Source organism: Polypterus senegalus, chromosome 3, assembly GCF_016835505.1.
Source record: "Polypterus senegalus isolate Bchr_013 chromosome 3, ASM1683550v1, whole genome shotgun sequence".
In the NCBI taxonomy this organism is placed as follows: Eukaryota; Metazoa; Chordata; class Cladistia; order Polypteriformes; family Polypteridae; genus Polypterus; species Polypterus senegalus.
Window position 1 is genome coordinate 32,366,719 of NC_053156.1, and position 17,690 is coordinate 32,384,408.

Genomic DNA, 17,690 nt, shown 5'->3' on the forward strand with positions numbered 1-17,690 from the left:
TTGTCAGTGGAATAATGATTGCTGTTTATTTATTGATATTTCCGTGCAGCGCCGCATTGTGCGTAGAGCTGAGTGCTTAGATGGTTTAAACAGACTTCATAAGTGAAGATTACACAAGGCTCAGTCATTAAAACATTTCAGTTATCCTTTTAATGTTTCAGCATTGAGGTTCTATATATTGTTTTCCCACTTTTTAAAACACTAGGGGTCTCTGTCCTCTGCTCGCTTTGCTCGCCAACCCCTGGGCAGGAGCTGCGCGCTAGCCGCTTTGCGGGTCTGCCGCTTGCATATGGGGAAGCAGATGTACAATTTAAAGAGATTGTTATTTTCATGCGAATTGTTAAATATTCATAATAGAATTAACTATTTTACATTACAGCGAGTAATTAATGGTTGAGAGGAGCAAGGTTATTATAGTTAACGAAGACTAAAATCAAAACTGAAACTATTATTAAAAAAAATTCGTAAACTGAAATAAAATAATTAACAAAACCGAAATGAAAAACTAAAACTAAACTAAATTATTAAAGTAGCTGGAAAGGCTAACTACAATAAAATAATAATTTACTAAAAATATTTTTAGTTTTCGTTTTAGAATAAATATTCTTGCCTTTAGTCTTTAACCCTTGTAACTTTAAACAGTAAATCAGAAGGTCATCCGCCACCAGCCACACGCATATGTTCATCCATTGAAGCTGAATACGGGCGTGTAAAGCGTGCTAAATAGAAAGTGATTTACTGAGCCACCTTTCTTTGCACTTGTATATCAAGATGTAACTCAAATGCCTGAAGTTGGATTGTGCTGGTCAACAAAACCTTTACCGTATGGACAGAAAAATCACAAGTCAGTAACGTTTCAGTTTATTTCTCAGGTGCCTGCATTTTTTGGCAATAATTAATCTGCCACATTGTACAGGAGAAATCATTTTTGAAAATAAAGCGTCACTGATCAAGAGACTGACAAGGTCATCATATTGTTGCTGACCAATCACTTTTGCTTTAAAAAAGTCATTTAACAATGAAACGATACAAACCTTGTAACATTCCTGAGTTGCAATCTCTCTGCTGAACTACAGGTAGTTGAAGAGAGTCTGCCACCTGGTGAAAAACCAAACCTACTAATGTTGTTTTGTATTTATTCTATATTTATTAATTTATCTTTTTTTAGGTTATATTCACAGCTCAAAATACCTGATATTGTGAAAATCCAGTAGCAGAATTATGTTTTAAAATGTATCCCGCTTTTTTCAGTTGTTTTTTCTCTCTCTCTCAAAACAGATAGTTGAAATACGATATTCTTTTTGTTCTTAACATCAGCCATATCATACATATTGCATACCAGGGATTTTTTTCTGCCTTTCATCCAAATCTGCTGGAGTATGCTCCAGGTTTCCTGCGATCCTGCTCAGGATAAACAGGTGTATATAATGTATATGTTGTTCTTAATCTCAGATGTTGTCTCTTTCATTTTGTGCCTGTCCATACCCCTATAACCTACTCTTGCTCTGCTCATTAAGGGTTTACTGTTCTTATTCATGGGCTGTTCAAGTCTCACTGCCCCTAACCTTGTCACTAAATGCTTGTTTTTCTTTGTTTCCCTCAATACAACAAGGTGGGGTCTGCACACTGATTCAAGCCTTACAGTCCTGTTCTTCCTAAGCCCCCATGATTTTCATGATCACACCTGTCAGAACACAGTAAAATCTATTTTCTGATTTTTGATATCTTTTTAGGCCAGGTGGGAAAATTCTGTCTATAAATTGTATGTGCCTGAGATGGAATCAGAGATCAATATGGCTGGTAGAAAGTAACAAAGCCCAGTATGGGAGATTTTTGAATCAACACAAATGACAAATCAATCACAAATGACATAGAAAATGTTTTAAAAATTATAAAATTGTTCATATTCAGTATCTGCTTTTGGTTATGCTTCTTTTTATTAGACAAAAGCAAAACCAGATAGTAAACCATGTAGTGTAGTAAGCTTCCACTGACATTAAACGTGTATTATATCCAAACTCATTAAGCATACAGTTCTGTCTGATTGTGACACAAAACTAAACTAACTCTTTAACTGTACCATAATTACTAAACCTAAAGCTGAAACTAATAGATATACAAATAAAATAGAAATGTCTTTTTGAAATAAAATACATAAAAACTAAATTAAAATAAAAAAAATTACGATGAAGGAAAACTAAAACTAAACTGAATTTCCAAGTTTGGTGAGAAAAAATATAGAAATAAAAACTAATATTAAAAGGCAAAACTATAATAACCTTGAAGCGGAGAGCGGGACTTGACAAAATTTCTTGGGAAAAAGACTTTTCTTTTATAATAGAGCGAAATGTTTCTGTTGAATAGGTAGCATTGTACAGCCAAAGGTTCAATGAGGGCCAGAGCATTGTATTTTAAATTTTTAACAATTTGAAATAAAGTTTCAACATCAGTTGTTTTGCAATAAAGATGCAATATCCGTAATTAATTTGAAAATTTCTGATATTTAAAACATTCTATTTGTAGGTCTGGGCCATGATTGCTTTTGGATTTAAACTGTTTTTAAGGCGGTTTGTCCTGGTTTTCATTGCTCTGTAATCTCTTGCCTGATGGCAAAAAGCTGGGAGAGGCAATGACCAGGATGTGATGAATCCTTTGAAATGTCTATTGCTTTTTTGTGGCAACGGAAGGTGTAGATTTGTTCCAGAGTGTGGAGGGTACAGCCAGTTGTTCTCTCTGCTGTTCTGACGACCCTGTGGAGTGCTTTCCTTTCTGAGGCAGTGCAGCTGCCGTACCATACACACAATCAGAACGAGAGCACACTCTCAACGGAACAGTGATAAAAGGCAAGGAGCAGATTTTTGGGGAGATGGTTCTTTCTGAGGATTGTCAGAAAATACAGTCTCTGCTGCAACTTCTTCAGCAACTCCTTGGTCTTGGTGCTCCAGGTCAGGTCATCCTCCAGCTCAAAGCCCAGAAACCTGAACACTGGGACCCTCTTCACACGGGTCCTGCCAATGATGAGTGGCTGGATGTCCGTTTTGTTTATTCTACAGTCAGTAACAAGCTCCTTTGTTTTGGTAGTGTTGAGGAGCAGGTTGTTGATTCTGCACCACTCTGACAGCCACTCCACCTCGTCTCTGTATGCCAGCTCACCCTCCTTGCCCGAGATGAGTCTGACCACCGCCGTGTCATCAGTGCTTTTGCTGGCTAATATACGCCCAAACTTTACACCGGTTGTTACAGACTGAAATCAAAGGCTACTTCTTTTTTGGCGCATACACCGTCAGAATAGTGCTGTCAGATCTAAATAGCAGTGTGGCGAATTCGTGTACTGAAGTGACTTTAGTTGCAGGTGGAACTCCCATTTTACTTTATGGTGCCATGCAGAGTGCAGCAGTCTGTTAGCCAGTGAAAGCACTGTGAGGAAGTTGTCTGTTGTTACGGTTGTGCCTTTATCCAGTCTGATAGCGGCATCAGCCACAGCTCTATTCTCGTAAAAACAATGGAGATAAATGCCATCAGCTCAGAGAGGGAGAGGCAAGTTTTTGTATCATGTGAACGTCACTGAGAGAATAAAACTGAATAATGTAAAAGTAAATTTAGATATTACATTTATCCAGTCTTTCACATAAAATGAACTGACCTTCTTAATCCAATTCAGGTTCCCTGGTGGTTGAGAGCTTATTCCAGACCATTACAGGACTCTCACACATGCGCAAAGTCAATTTCAGTCATCAAAGGGAAGACCTATGCAAACATTAACCAAGAGTGGGATTTGACCAAAGTTTACTGGATCCTTGAGATGGGATTGCTATCCACTACATTGCCTAACTGCCTTAGTTCATTTTTTAAAATTTTCAAATGCTTTATAATGATCTGTTTCATAATATAAATCAGGAAAGTATAGTTGTGTCAATGGTTGGTGCTAATGCCTTATACTCCGCATCCTGGGTTTGAATCTAGTGCTTATAACAGTCTTTGTTGTTATTGGTTGTGTTTTATTTATTTATTTATTTATTTATTTAATATTCTCCCCATCTGTTTATGGATTTTTTGCTAGTACTCTGCTTTTCCTCTTACATCACAAAGACATGCATGTAAATTTAGTTGCCATTCTAAATTGTCTGTGTGTGTTTGTTCATAAGCACAAGTAGGCCCTGTGAATGACCAGTTTGGCTGCTATCTTTCACCCATTGCTACCAGTATATACAGTAGCTATATGATATGGTAATATTCATACATACACTGAGGACTGCAGCTCCCTAATGACCCTGAATTTATGAAACAAATTTGAGAAGACGCCGCATCCCTCATCAGGAAAAAGTGTTTGGGAAGATGAAATGAGAAATTGTATAAAGACATAATAAATCCTTATCAGTGTCTGAAAATGTTGATAAAATATTCAATATTGCAATGTTATAAATAAATACATTTATTTTAGTAGTGTGAATCTTCTGACATATATATAGGCTTCTGTTTCTTATACAGCTAACTTGAAACAATGAAGAATGAAACTAAATGGATTGATGGCTAAGTGATATTTGTGCTCTTTGAGTTCTAATGAGTGAAATATGTCGATGTGTTCTTTGATTGTTTTCCAGTAATGTCTGAAGAGCAGGCTCAGTTTCTCAGTGAACTTGTTGGACCAGTTTCCAAATTCTTTGAAGTAGGTACACTTCTTTTTCTGTTTCTGTGTTTACCATTGCAGTTTGTTTGACATAAAGGCCCAACAGGCTTGATTTTAGAAAGCAATCCAGTTCTTCATCCTGTTATATAACTTTCCATAGCTTTAAATGCTTCTGTTTCTTTTGGAGTTTTTCTTCTTAATTTATACTTTTCTGTATAGTTTGCTCTCATAATTGTGTCCAAATGATGATTAGCAATCAGCACTGTAAACACTATCAAAAGCTAAAGGCCACTACCATTTTCACTTGTCTGTTCATTTAAAAAATGCTGTTTACCAATGGGCACACATATCAGTATGTTTTCAGCGTTGGGATGCATGTAAGGTAGTAAACTCTAAGGGAAAGGAGTGATTGCCATAAAAATGGCAAAGGAAACATAAGCATTTCAGGTTTTGGCAACAGTAAGAATATTATAGTATCACTTTGAATAAGAAAAACAAACATTAATATAAAAGTAAAAATAAAACTGTGCAATGTTAAGATGTTAACGAGCCTGTTAAGAGCAATTGCTACAGTAGTTGAAGAGACTGCTGTACTTTCTTTTTTTACTTTTTTAAAATTGCAGTCTGCACTGATAATTAATTATGTTTAATAGTGTAATTCAGTGATTATAATTTTGCAGAGGTTTATCTCATGCACTTATCCTATTCCTTTATTAGGAAGTTAATGACCCAGTAAAGAATGATGTCCTGGAGAAAGTAGAAGATGCCACCATGCAGGGTTTGAAGGAGTTAGGAGCTTTTGGTCTTCAGGTTCCTACAGATCTAAGTGGAATGGGACTCACAAACACCCAGGTAAAATGGCACATGCCGATGGGAAAAGTAGAATTAATGTTATCTGTTTGAATCAAATATCAATTTAAGCAGTCTTTCAAAACAAGGCAGATGGTAGTAATAGGTTGTTGTACCGTGTTAGCCATTATGAATGTAGAGAAAAGCCAAGCAAAATGACACCTTTTATTGGCTAATTAAAAAGATTACAATATGCAAGCTTTCGAGGCAACTCAGGCCCCTTCTTCAGGCAAGATGTAAACAAGGCAGATAAATTATTTTCACAGCACATAAAGAAGAACAAAGGATTAGCCTTTGGATTTTTTTTTTTTTTACACAAAATTATTATCTTAATTCAGTTATACCAGTATAGGGAAATGTGGAGCAGCACAGAGTGCAATATAGAAAGCAATTCCGAATGTAATGCCTTCTTGTTGCAGGCCACACCCAACTTTCTCCCACTTACCAGGTTTGCTGTCCATTAATCAAACATTCATACCTGTGATCTGTAGAAGATAGATAGATACTTTATTAATCCCAAGGGGAAATTCACATAATCCAGCAGCAGTATACTGATACAAAGAAACAATATTAAATTAAATAGTAATAAAAATTAAAAGAATTAAAATAAAATTAATGTTCGCATTTACTCCCCCGGGTGGAATTGAAGAGTCGCATAGTGTGGGGGAGGAACGATCTCCTCAGTCTGTCAGTGGAGCAGGATGGTGACAAACGTCTGTCACTGAAGCTACTCCTCTGTCTGGAGATGACGCTGTTAAGTGGATGCAGTGGATTCTTCATGATTGACAGGAGTTTACTTAGTGCCCGTCGCTCTGCCACAGATGTTAAACTGTCCAACTTTAATCCTACAATGGAGCCTGCCTTCTTAACAAGTTTGTCCAGGCGTGAGGCGTCTTTCATCTTTATGCTGCCACCCCAGCACACCACCGCGTAGAAGAGGGCACTCGCCACAACCGTCTGGTAGAACATCTGCAGCATCTTACTGCAGATGTTGAAGGATGCCAACCTTCTCAGAAAGTAAAGTCTGCTCTGAGCTTTCTTACATAGAGCATCAGTATTGGCAGTCCAGTCCAGTTTGTCATCCAGCTGCACTCCCAGATATTTATAGGTCTGCACCCTCTGCACACAGTCTCCTCTGATGATCACAGGGTCCATGAGGGGCCTGGGCCTCCTAAAATCCACCACCAGCTCCTTGGTCTTGCTGGTGTTAAGGTGTAAGTGGTTTGAGTCGCACCATTTAACAAAGTCCTTGATTAACTTTCTGTACTCCTCCTCCTGCCCACTCCTGATGCAGCCCACAATAGCAGTGTCATCAGCAAACTTTTGCACGTGGCAGGACTCCGAGTCATATTGGAAAACGTGCATAAACACACGTAATATGTGGGATTAAACTGGAGGGCTATAAAGCTATGCCAACATTGCTGAACCCATTCCTACAGACATTAAAATTCATAAAGTGGCCAGTTGGTCATCCAAACACCTACAAATCTTTGGGGATGTGCGAGGAAAACAAGACTACGGGGTTAGGGGGGGACCCACAGACTTGGGATACACAAATATCAACATTGACAATGTTCAGGTTGTGGATTTGAATCCTGAAAACCTCTGAAACTTCTTCACACTGTGCCCCCAACATACTTTATTAAATTTGAAATTTTTATGGTTATCTTATGTATATATATTTTTTTATATGCTGTCAAGACAGACTCCACTACCAGTTTTATCCCCACCACTATTTTTTTTTTCCTCTTAGCAAGTTAATTAACCTATTAGTGCTTTAAATACAACAACACTGAATTGTTGTTAAGCATTTGTACTTTATCGGTCACTTTAAATAAAAATTTCAAAACTTAATCAGCTATGTAACAGATTGTGTTTTTTTTTTTGTGTTTTTGGCCTGCAGTATGCTCGGCTGGTAGAAATAGTAGGCATGCATGATCTGGGAGTGGGCATCACACTGGGCGCTCATCAATCCATTGGCTTCAAGGGCATCTTGCTATATGGAAACAGGCAACAGAAGGAGAAGTATCTTCCCAAACTGGCCACAGGTAGGCACCAGAGAACAAATCATTTGAAACACTCTGTACAGTGCATATTTTTGAAATTGAAAGAAAGAAGAGAGAGAGTGAGAGAGAGAGAGGTGGGTTGTATGCACACGTGCTTGTCTGTATTTTGAGCACTTTTATTGATAGTAAGGGTAATTGCTGGAGCTGCAATTGGTTAAAAGGGTATCTTATTGCTTACCACAGGTGTATCCTTTCCATGTCATTTTTATTTCTGTTTAATTAGTATTTAATAGCCTATGTTTTTGGACTAATTGACTTTCAGCAGCTCTTATACACTGCAAGACGACGATCTGTCAGCAACAGGTGAGGGTTTGTGAAGTGACACAAAAAACAATGCTTCCAGATAATTCTGTGAGAACAAATTGGAGACATTGCTGTTTTTTTTCCCCATCTTTTCCCCCAGTTTGCTATGGCAGAATGCACTTAAACCACAACATTTTGAACAAAGCAAATAATAAGCTCTGAAAAATACCTTAACTCTGCTCTGGGCAGTAACATTGTATACAGTCTTTAATAATATCTGGATACATTTTCCTTGGCATTAGAATTTACAATTTTGGTAACAATCGAAAAAGTTTTTTAAGAACAAATAGATATATTTGTCTCACTAACGTTTTAGTCCCCACATTTGCATGTCTGAAAAAAGTAATGTATTTTAGTTGCAGTTTATTTTAGCCTTAATTTTCATTATTTACTTGTGTGCATATATGCAAACGTTAAGGCAAAGAATACAGTATGATGAGCCAATTTATTCTTACAAATGAGCTACTTCCAAAGTCTTTGTTTTATATTAGTTTGGTTGAAGCTCGATCTTTTGAATCCAAAACAAGTTCTAAAGTTTGCAGAAAGGCAATAGCAGTTAAAAATTACAGCACATGCAATTTATTTCAACACTTAAAACAGAAATGGCAAAATGGTGCCAGTGCAAGAAAGCATGGGGCTAAAATAAAGCTTTGCTGTATTTTTTTGCCTTGCTTCAGCATGCACCATATAAGGTGTACTCCTCTTTGTATTTTCTGTTAGACAACGTGATTACATTCGGAGCAGAGTGTGCCTTGTCTGTGGCTGGGGGAAGAATACTGTACACCTTCTTACGGTACGATGGTGGCCAGGCAATGGTGGAGGATGACGAATGAGAAAGCTCTCTGAAATGGGTGGTCAGGTCTTCAGATGATAAAAACAAGAGCAAAATAAGGACATAACATGAGCATCAAGATTTAGAGGCTGGTCAAATGTAATACCCAGGTTCCAGACACAAGATTTAAAGTTGAATGAAACAGCCGACAACCTGAGACCTAAGATTTCATGTTGTGCTTGTTGCTAGAAGGAATCCTATAAAGTTCTCTTTAATCCTGGGTACTTCCTCCAGTGTAACAACTCTTTAAGTGTTGTGTGCTCCCCATGGCTAACATCAAGTGTGCAATCTAAAATAATGGAGTAATATTTGGACTGCTTGAGGTCATTCACGAAATGCTCGATTTTACCTTCTCACTTATGGAATTAATGAGCTCATTGAATTGTTTTGCCAAGGCAGCTTATATGGGTGCTGGTGCCATACTCAGCATTATTTATATGCTGTTTTATGAATGAATGCCTTTCTCTTGAAGCAAACAGTGATGATCAGACTCATCGAATAGTGAACACAAAAACTTTGCTGCAAGGGAAATTGCAACAGATTTAACATATAATACAATGGGGGAACAATCAGTTCTTGTTTCTCATTTAAAAAAAAAATGGTTTTAGTATTCCTAGCCATATTTTGTTTTTCCACACACAATGAGTCGTCCCTCATCAAGTTCCCACGTGATTTTAGTTAAGTAATTTGCAGATCAGTTCTCATTATTGTGAAGTAATAAGCTGCTTTTCTTATGGATCATTTTGTGGTGTAAAGAAATCCGTTTTGTGGATTGTCTATCAAAATTAGTTAATACCCTGTAGTTAGCAACTGTAGATCAATTAGTTTAAACCAATCCGGCCATACCATTATAAGTGTGTTTTTTTTTTTTCCCTGGATAGTGCCATTAGCTCTTAATCAGATATCACAGCTGAAAGCTGCTGCCCAGCTGCCTACCCATAATGAACAGATAAGCTATCTACAAAATGTCACTCTGTAAGAGTGACACAGTTAAACAACTTGCACCTTACCACATTTAACATTTTGTCTACCTGTGGCATACAGAAAGGGAAAAAAAACGCACAAAAACACATCTGAATGCAGCTATTGTGACTGTCCAGCCAGGGGATTCAGGGGGCCCTAAGCATTTGCCTAGGTTGCCTAAGCCACAGGCCGGCTAGGACTACCAGTCTCTGGTGAAGCAACATCAATGCTTACAACCACAGCACTTGGCATCCACACGCAACAAATGAGATCAATGAACATTTCATTAAATACCATTGTTTTAGTTTATGTATTTTTTTAATGAATTAAAAAATATAGGATAACAAAAAATGAAATGTGGCATTTGGAAAAGTCTAGGCACTGTTTCAGTTCTGAGATCTCTGAGCTTGTTAGGTAGTCAGTCTGGTCTGGCTTAGCTCATTAGGTGTTAGTATGATGAAGAATTATCACTAGGAATTGTCACCTGATGACCGTTCCATAGCCTATTACCTTCTTGTACTTTTCAAACATTATGCAACACTCCACAATTGTGAGCCCTTCTGAGGATCTAAAAATTAAACTAATTGTTACCTACAAAGAACGGAAAAATGATTAAAAAAAATGAAAGGGATTCAATCTAGAACTTGCCACAGTGCAAAATATCATTAAGAAATATCAGTTAAGGGGAACCATGGAGGTCAAGACAAGATGTGGAAGAGCTTCTTCAAGTCATGGACCTACCATTATGTGTTTATACAAGGCACCTAATTTTACTAAAATACAGAGCAATAGAAAGGAATGAATAGGTAGCTTAAGATAAAACTTTTTTTGTTAAATTAAGCATGCATGAGTTTTTATATTAAACATCAGAAGGAGAAACATCGGCTTTACAGAAGCTCAATAAATACATAGATATTATAATAAACAACAACCCTGTCTCAAATGCTCACATACGTTTCAAAATATATATATATACCTGAATTACTTTGACGTCTATACTCTGGATGAAGATCAGAGCTATTATAAAATTGCTTTTCTTGGAACCCGCCACCATCTTGTTCTTGCTTGCCTTGAACTTCAAATGTCTACTGGCTCAGTGGTCCATCACTTGCACACCCCATGACTGCATAGTCATTTAAAAACTTGTGTAGGTAGCATACAATTAATAATGATGAAAATGCACCACTACAATATATGAACAGGTTTTTGTGCTGTTTTTAATTTATCAGGAGACTGAGTTTTTATATATTACATTTGGTTTTCCTTATCTCATTTGTTATGTTTTTTTTTTACTTTTGATTTTAAGTTGTCATTACATAACTGGCTTAACAGCCTTCTTAAAGTAAATCAGATAAAATGAAAGCAACATATATGTTTTCCATTGGCATCCATAATTAGTTACTAATTAAGGAATTGGCTGGAAGGAAAACCTGCAACCACTGTGGTGTTTCATTTTTGACATCCCTGTTCAAGATTATGGAAAACCAACATGGGTCTTTTTCACAACCTTTGGCCACTGGTGACTTTTAGATAGCTATGTCCTGAAACTGGATAAACTGAAAGCTCTCCTGAGCCGATAAGGGGGAACCCTCTTTCAGTGTCATGTTTGCACCATATGTATTTCTTTTGAGCAATTTAGAGGCTTTGTATCTTCAGATGCTCTTTGAAAGGGTTGGATTGCTCATCAACTTATATTAACTTTGTTCTCATCTCATTGTGCTCATAGGAGAAACTATTGCAGCGTACTGCCTTACTGAACCCAGCAGTGGATCGGATGCTGCTTCCATCAAGACTACTGCCGTGAAGAGTGAATGTGGGAAGTACTATATCTTGAATGGAGGCAAGATCTGGATCAGGTAAATCTATATCACTTAGAAAGATCTAAGGAACTTAAATATAGTGCAACTAATGAAGAAATGTGGTACACAATAAATAAAAAACCTAATTTTTTTTACCATGGGAAGTAGAGTAGATTTGGCTGGAAGTGTGTCAGGAAGAAAATTGGGAAGTGCTGATGTCTGGGTTTACTAGATGGCAAAAACAAAATATAACTGGATAAGGAAAGTCACCAACAGTATACTTTTATTTGGTATACTCATTAGACATCAAAGCAAACGGGCCACTGGTGAATAGAGAAACATTATCTTAATGACTAAGGGAAATAGTGAGACTCTCCTAAAAGTTATTTTTGGACCCATCAAGTAATTTATTTTTGGACCTGTAGTTCTTAACCTATGTCAGTTTGTTTAAGTTTTACATCTGCAGTCTTTCTAAGTAAACCGATTCCCTGTGACCCCATATATTTTTTCATATGCTTCCTTTTAATGCAGATACGGTTATTTAGCATTTGACAGCAATTAATGTTCCAGTCACTTAAATTGTATATGCTCAGGTTTATACTGTTATTTCTACTGTTTTTCATATACTTTTCCTGCATATTTAAATTTTCTGGTGCTTAAGTTGATGTCAGACTCTTGTTGAGGACAAATGATCTAACTTCTGAAAATATCAGTATGGAGTGATCCATACGTTAGTTCCATGACAATTACACTTTAGTGATACCACAGGAAATCACTCAAATGATTTATCAAAACAACTGATTGTACTGTACGATAATATAGAATCAAGTAGATTAATGTACAATATATAATGTTTATTGTGTATACAAATAAATGCAGAATAAAATGAACAAGTAAAGAATAAGTTAAATATTTCATTTGAAACTAAACACATTGGGCCAAAAAAAGTACTGAGTGGCTTAATGCCTCTGTGCATACTGATTTTTACAGATCTTAAGTGTGTGAGTGTGTGTATGTTTGCGTGTGTGTGTTTTTCTCTCTATCATCATCATCAAGAATATGCTCAGTTACGGCAATCAAGCTGTCTGTCATCTTCACTTATAAGATTCTTTATGTGTGTGTTTCAGCATCTACATGTTTGTCTCTGTGCATGCATACTGTATATGTATATTTAAATAAATTATCTCAAAAACTACTTGTGCAAAAACTTGACATATCAGTAGGCCTGGTCCTACAACTAAATGCATCAGACTACAAAAATCAGCACTACATTAAATGGTGTCTATGGCAGTCATCATTGAACATAGGGCAAACTGTTTCGGAAAGATCTCAAGATAAGTGCTGGTCCAATAACAGCAGGCCTTGAACCTGTGACAAGTGAAACATGATGCATCTTACCTGAAGAAAATTCAACTTTTTATCAGAAATTATTGAACATAATGTCTCCATGTTCAGGGTGGGTATTTTGAGGACCACTTGTTCTAAAAAGTTTTTTTTTATTTTGATGTCATGGAGTACTCAATGAGCGCAACATAATGCAAAAACCAGATTATTTAATGACAAAAATTGTAACCTTATGATGTGAAAATTGTTTTTGATTGTCCACAGACACACTCTTCTCTCTCACACACACCATTAATAAAACATATAGAGCCAGTTTGGTGTTACCAGTTAGCCAAACATTTGCATCTTTTGAATGCTGGAAAGCAATGCAGTCCTCAGAGAAAATCTATATGAGGGAGTGAACCAGGAATAAGGCCAAGATTTCTCGTTGTTTGGAGTAGCATGTCTAAGCATTGCATCTCTATCCTGCTGCTATCATACTTAACATTCAAAAGATTTCTGGAGTAGATTTACACTTTAAATACAAATAGATAAAAAAGGCATATTCACTCCTGCTGTATCCAATATACCCAGTAGGTGGGTGGTGCTGTTATTATTTTTAATTCTAAAATGAACACTGTTGTGTTTTCACCAACACAAAGAAGTTAAACAAAAAGTGAATATAGACATCATTGTGCTCCATCATGGAGTTGTGTCATCTGAGGAATTGATTCCTGCCTTTTGGAAACATTTTGGCTCTACATGATCACTGTATCCTCCCTGCGTGGAGTTTGCATGTTCTCCCTGTGTCTGCGTGGGTTTCCTCCGGGCGCTCCGGTTTCCTCCCACAATCCAAAGACATGCAGGTTAGGTGGATTGGCGATTCTAAATTGGCCCTAGTGTGTGCTTGGTGTGTGGGTGTGTTTGTGTGTGTCCTGCGGTGGGTTGGCACCCTGCCCAGGATTGGTTCCTGCCTTGTGCCCTGTGTTGGCTGGGATTGGCTCCAGCAGACCCCCGTGACCCTGTATTCGGATTCAGCGGGTTAGAAAATGGATGGATGGATGGATGATCACTGTAGTGATGGATGAAATGTTGAAAAGCCATCAATGGATGAGATAGCTGAAGAGTAACACTTAAGAAATATGTGGTCCATTATTAAAAGCACAGTAGATACTTTTAAAATTCTCAGCTAAACCTTTTCGAAATATGCACCTTATCAGTTTTCTTTCGTTCTACTCCTATCAATTAATTCATTTTCTTTTCCAATTGCATCTTCTGCAAGGGCAGCTGGGTGGCGTGGTGGATGTTGCTTCCAGAAAAATAAACTATGGTTTGAAATGAACACCTAGCCGTTGTCTGGGTGGAGTTTCACATTCTTCCCATGTCGGCTTAGGTTTTTCTCCCAAATCCCCTAATATGTGCATTTTAAAAATACCCGTGCTTCACTGCAGAGAAGTAGTGTGTTAAAGAAGTAATGAAAAAGAAAAGGAAACATTTTGAAAATAATGTAACATGATTGTTGTTTTATCTTGGTAGAGTAATATATATTGCTCTACTTTCCCCTATTGTATTATTAATATGTAGCCTTAGAATGCCTAATCTCACAGACTTACCACTGTATATAACTTATCCCCACCTTCCCTTCTATATCTATAACCTCAGGCAATTAGATGTAGTAAAAAGACAAGCAGGAGTTAAGTTACACATAAAATAATGTATTATTGATAATATTCATAAATAATAACAAAATGCAAAGTACATTTGAATATTGGCAACCATACAACCTGATAAAATGGTGATGTGTAATTCAGGTGGCACACAGACTTGCAGTTACTAAAATGTCTCTAGTTAAGGCATCGTTGGTGCTCAGCTTTCAGCCACATGTCTGTTCAATATGGCTGCTGAGCTGTGCTCTTCATTGTGTTGTCTTCATCATTACAGGTTAGCAAGAGAGATGCTTCTTCATATGTGGGTCAGTCAGAGAGATGCTTCTTCATATGTGGGTCAGTCAGAGAGATGCTTCTTCATCATATGTCAGTCAGTCAGAGAGAGAGAATGTGGTTGAGCAAGTACATTTATAGATGTTCTCTCCAATTCCTAGAACCAATAGGACATCATGGTACCTAAAGGCCTCTGAGACTAGCCAATTCCAAACAGCCATACCTCAGACCAATGGGTGAAATAGAACATCTTATCTCCTGCCCCCCAAGACCATATATTACACTAACCTGGCTTTGTGTGGGGGATGGGAGAAAAGACTTTAGCAAAGAAATGCTCATCAAACTGGTTTAAGACACATCCCCCAAATCCTGTCGTAAAATTACAAAGAGACAGTCGTAAAAAGGGGGATGGGGGAAGGCAAACATGAATACCTTTCACCACTTGGTTTGCCTAAATTATAAATAAAGACATACAAAACATTTATCAAGTTATATGCAAAATCCTACATCACAACAATTGTCAATGTAATTGTTTTGTCACTGTTATGAGTGTTGCTGTCATCAAGGATTTGATTATCATTATTTCTTTCAATCAGGTTCGTATTTGTAGGATGTGTTGTGTTCAAGTTACATTCGTGTTTGTCAATCGTTGTAAAGATAACAGGTTTCATTCATCGATTTGTTTCTTACTGCATCAATAAAGACGTGACACACTGCATGGACGGGTTTTTTTTTTACACTGTCTTCCTTTAGCAGGACATTGACTTTTTCCGCCGTGTGCTTTGTTTCTGCAGTAGTTGCACTTATGAATATGCTTGTATGTGTCAGACGCTGCCTTCTCAATTGTGTAATTCGGTTTTTGTTCAGCACTCTTTGGAACTGTTGCTTTTTGTCTGTGCACTGCGTCAGTTCACGTGAGCGCTTCGGTGTACATGCATCGAAGGTTCCCAGCTGTGCTGGTGCCATCTCGTGCGATGTCCATGGCTGTATTTAATGTTCGCTAAGACCCAGCACTTAAAAGTTTCTCTCGCAGTTTCGCTGAGTTTATGCCAAACACCACCCTGACCATCTCATCTTCGTCTGCATAAGCACAGTCCTTCACCCTTGAATATTTAGCGGCAGTTTTTCTATTGGATTTCCGCTGACGGACGGCCTTATATGGGCAGGCACTAAATTATGTGGGAGGCCTAACTCAGCCTCCCACGGCCATCGAGCAGAAGTCTATTATAGTATATGGATGAAAAAATAGGATCCAGTTATGACCATTACGCGTAGAATTTCGAAATGAAACCTGTCCAACTTTTGTAAGTAAGCTGTAAGGAATGAGCCTGCCAAATTTCAGCCTTCTGCCTACACGGGAAGTTGGAGAATTAGTGATGAGTGAGTGAGTGAGTGAGGGCTTTGCCTTTGATTAGTATAGATAAATTAATGTGTGGTTGTGTGCTTGAGTAAGAGCAATGATGGACTAGCTCATTATCCAGGACTGGCTCCTACTTTGTAGCTAGTGTTGCAGGGACAGGGTCTACATTATTTGTAGTAGATTGACAATCCTCCTAATTATTGAGTTTATGTATTTCTGTTGCCTCTTTGCTAAACTGCCACATAAAATCAAGCTCCTTGCCATGCAATCTCCATTGAGAAATGTATGCAGTAGAATGGGTCCTATTTAAGAGCTCAGTGAATTTAAAAATGGCACTTTCATAGGATCCCACCTTTTCCGTAAGTCAGTACACATGCTCCACTAGATCTGCACTGTCAAGTGTAAGTGCTATTATTGTGAGGCGAAAGCATCTAGGAGCAACAACTCTAACACAAACAGGTAGACTACACAAACTTGCTTCAGTATCTTGCAGTCTGATGGACAAGTCTTGGTTTGGTGGACACCAGGAGAATGTTACCTTCTGGACTCTATATTAGTACCTACTGTAAAGTTTGCAGTAGGAGAGATAATGGTCTGGGTATGTTTTTCAGGGTGAGCTAGGCCTGATGACTTCAGTGAGGGGTTTTGTTAATCTTCCAGCAAACAAAGACATCTTATAAAATTGTGCACTTCCACCTTTATGGACCTGTTTTTTTTGCATTGTCATGATGGAAGAGAAGTGCCTTACCCATATTGTTGCCATAAAGACATTGCTTGACCAGTTTGGTGTTGAGGAACTCTAGTGGCCTACATAAAACCCTGTTGAACACCATTTAGATGAACTAGAATGCCAATTGCAAGCCAGATTGTCTTGTCCATTGTTTTTTGGCTGAATTTGGTACACATTTCCACCGACACACTCCAAAATCTTATGGAAAGCCTTCCCAGAAGACTGGAGGTTGTTATAGTTACAAAGGGGGCAACTCCACATTAATGCCAATGGTTTTTAAATAGGATATCCAATGAGCTCATATAGACTTGAGGGCTAGGTGTCAACCATCTTTTGGCCATATACCGCATCTTCCTGTATCCTGGTTTAAAAATAAAACATCTGACAACTTAGCTGTCAGATACTGTACTTATTACAGTTGTGCTTAAAAGTTTATGAACCCTTTAGAATTTTCTATATTTATGCATAAATATAACCTAAAACATCATCAGATTTTCACTCAAGTCCTAAAAGTAGATAAAGGGAAACCAGTTAAACAAATGAGACAAAATATTATACTTGGTCATTTATTTATTAAGGAAAATGATAGAATATTACATATTTGTGAGTGGCAAAAGTATGTGAACCTTTGCTTTCAGTATCTGGTGTGACCCTCCTTTGCAGCAATAACTGCAACTAAACGTTTCTGGTAAATTTTGATCATTCCTGCACACCGGCCTGGAGGAATTTTAGCCTATTCCTCCGTACAGAACAGCTTCAATTCTGGGATATTGGTGGGTTTCCTCACATTAGCTGCTCGCTTCAGGTCCTTCCACAACATTTCGATTGGATTAAGGTCAGGACTTTGACTTGGCCATTCCAAAACATTATTCTTCTTTAACCGTTTTTTGGTAGAACG

The 17,690-nt window shown here is 37.6% G+C and overlaps 1 protein-coding gene across 2 annotated transcripts in view; it reads left to right on the forward strand.

The window, feature by feature from the left end:
• The window catches only part of acadvl (acyl-CoA dehydrogenase very long chain), a 165,612-nt gene that overhangs the window by 22,106 nt on the left and 125,816 nt on the right, over window positions 1-17,690 (forward strand). For both annotated transcript variants that reach the window (XM_039746913.1, XM_039746914.1), the window contains exons 5-8: window positions 4,602-4,666; window positions 5,345-5,479; window positions 7,380-7,524; window positions 11,367-11,496. In XM_039746913.1, coding sequence (XP_039602847.1) covers window positions 4,602-4,666; window positions 5,345-5,479; window positions 7,380-7,524; window positions 11,367-11,496 — 475 coding nt within the window. The remainder of the gene's footprint in view (window positions 1-4,601; window positions 4,667-5,344; window positions 5,480-7,379; window positions 7,525-11,366; window positions 11,497-17,690) is intronic.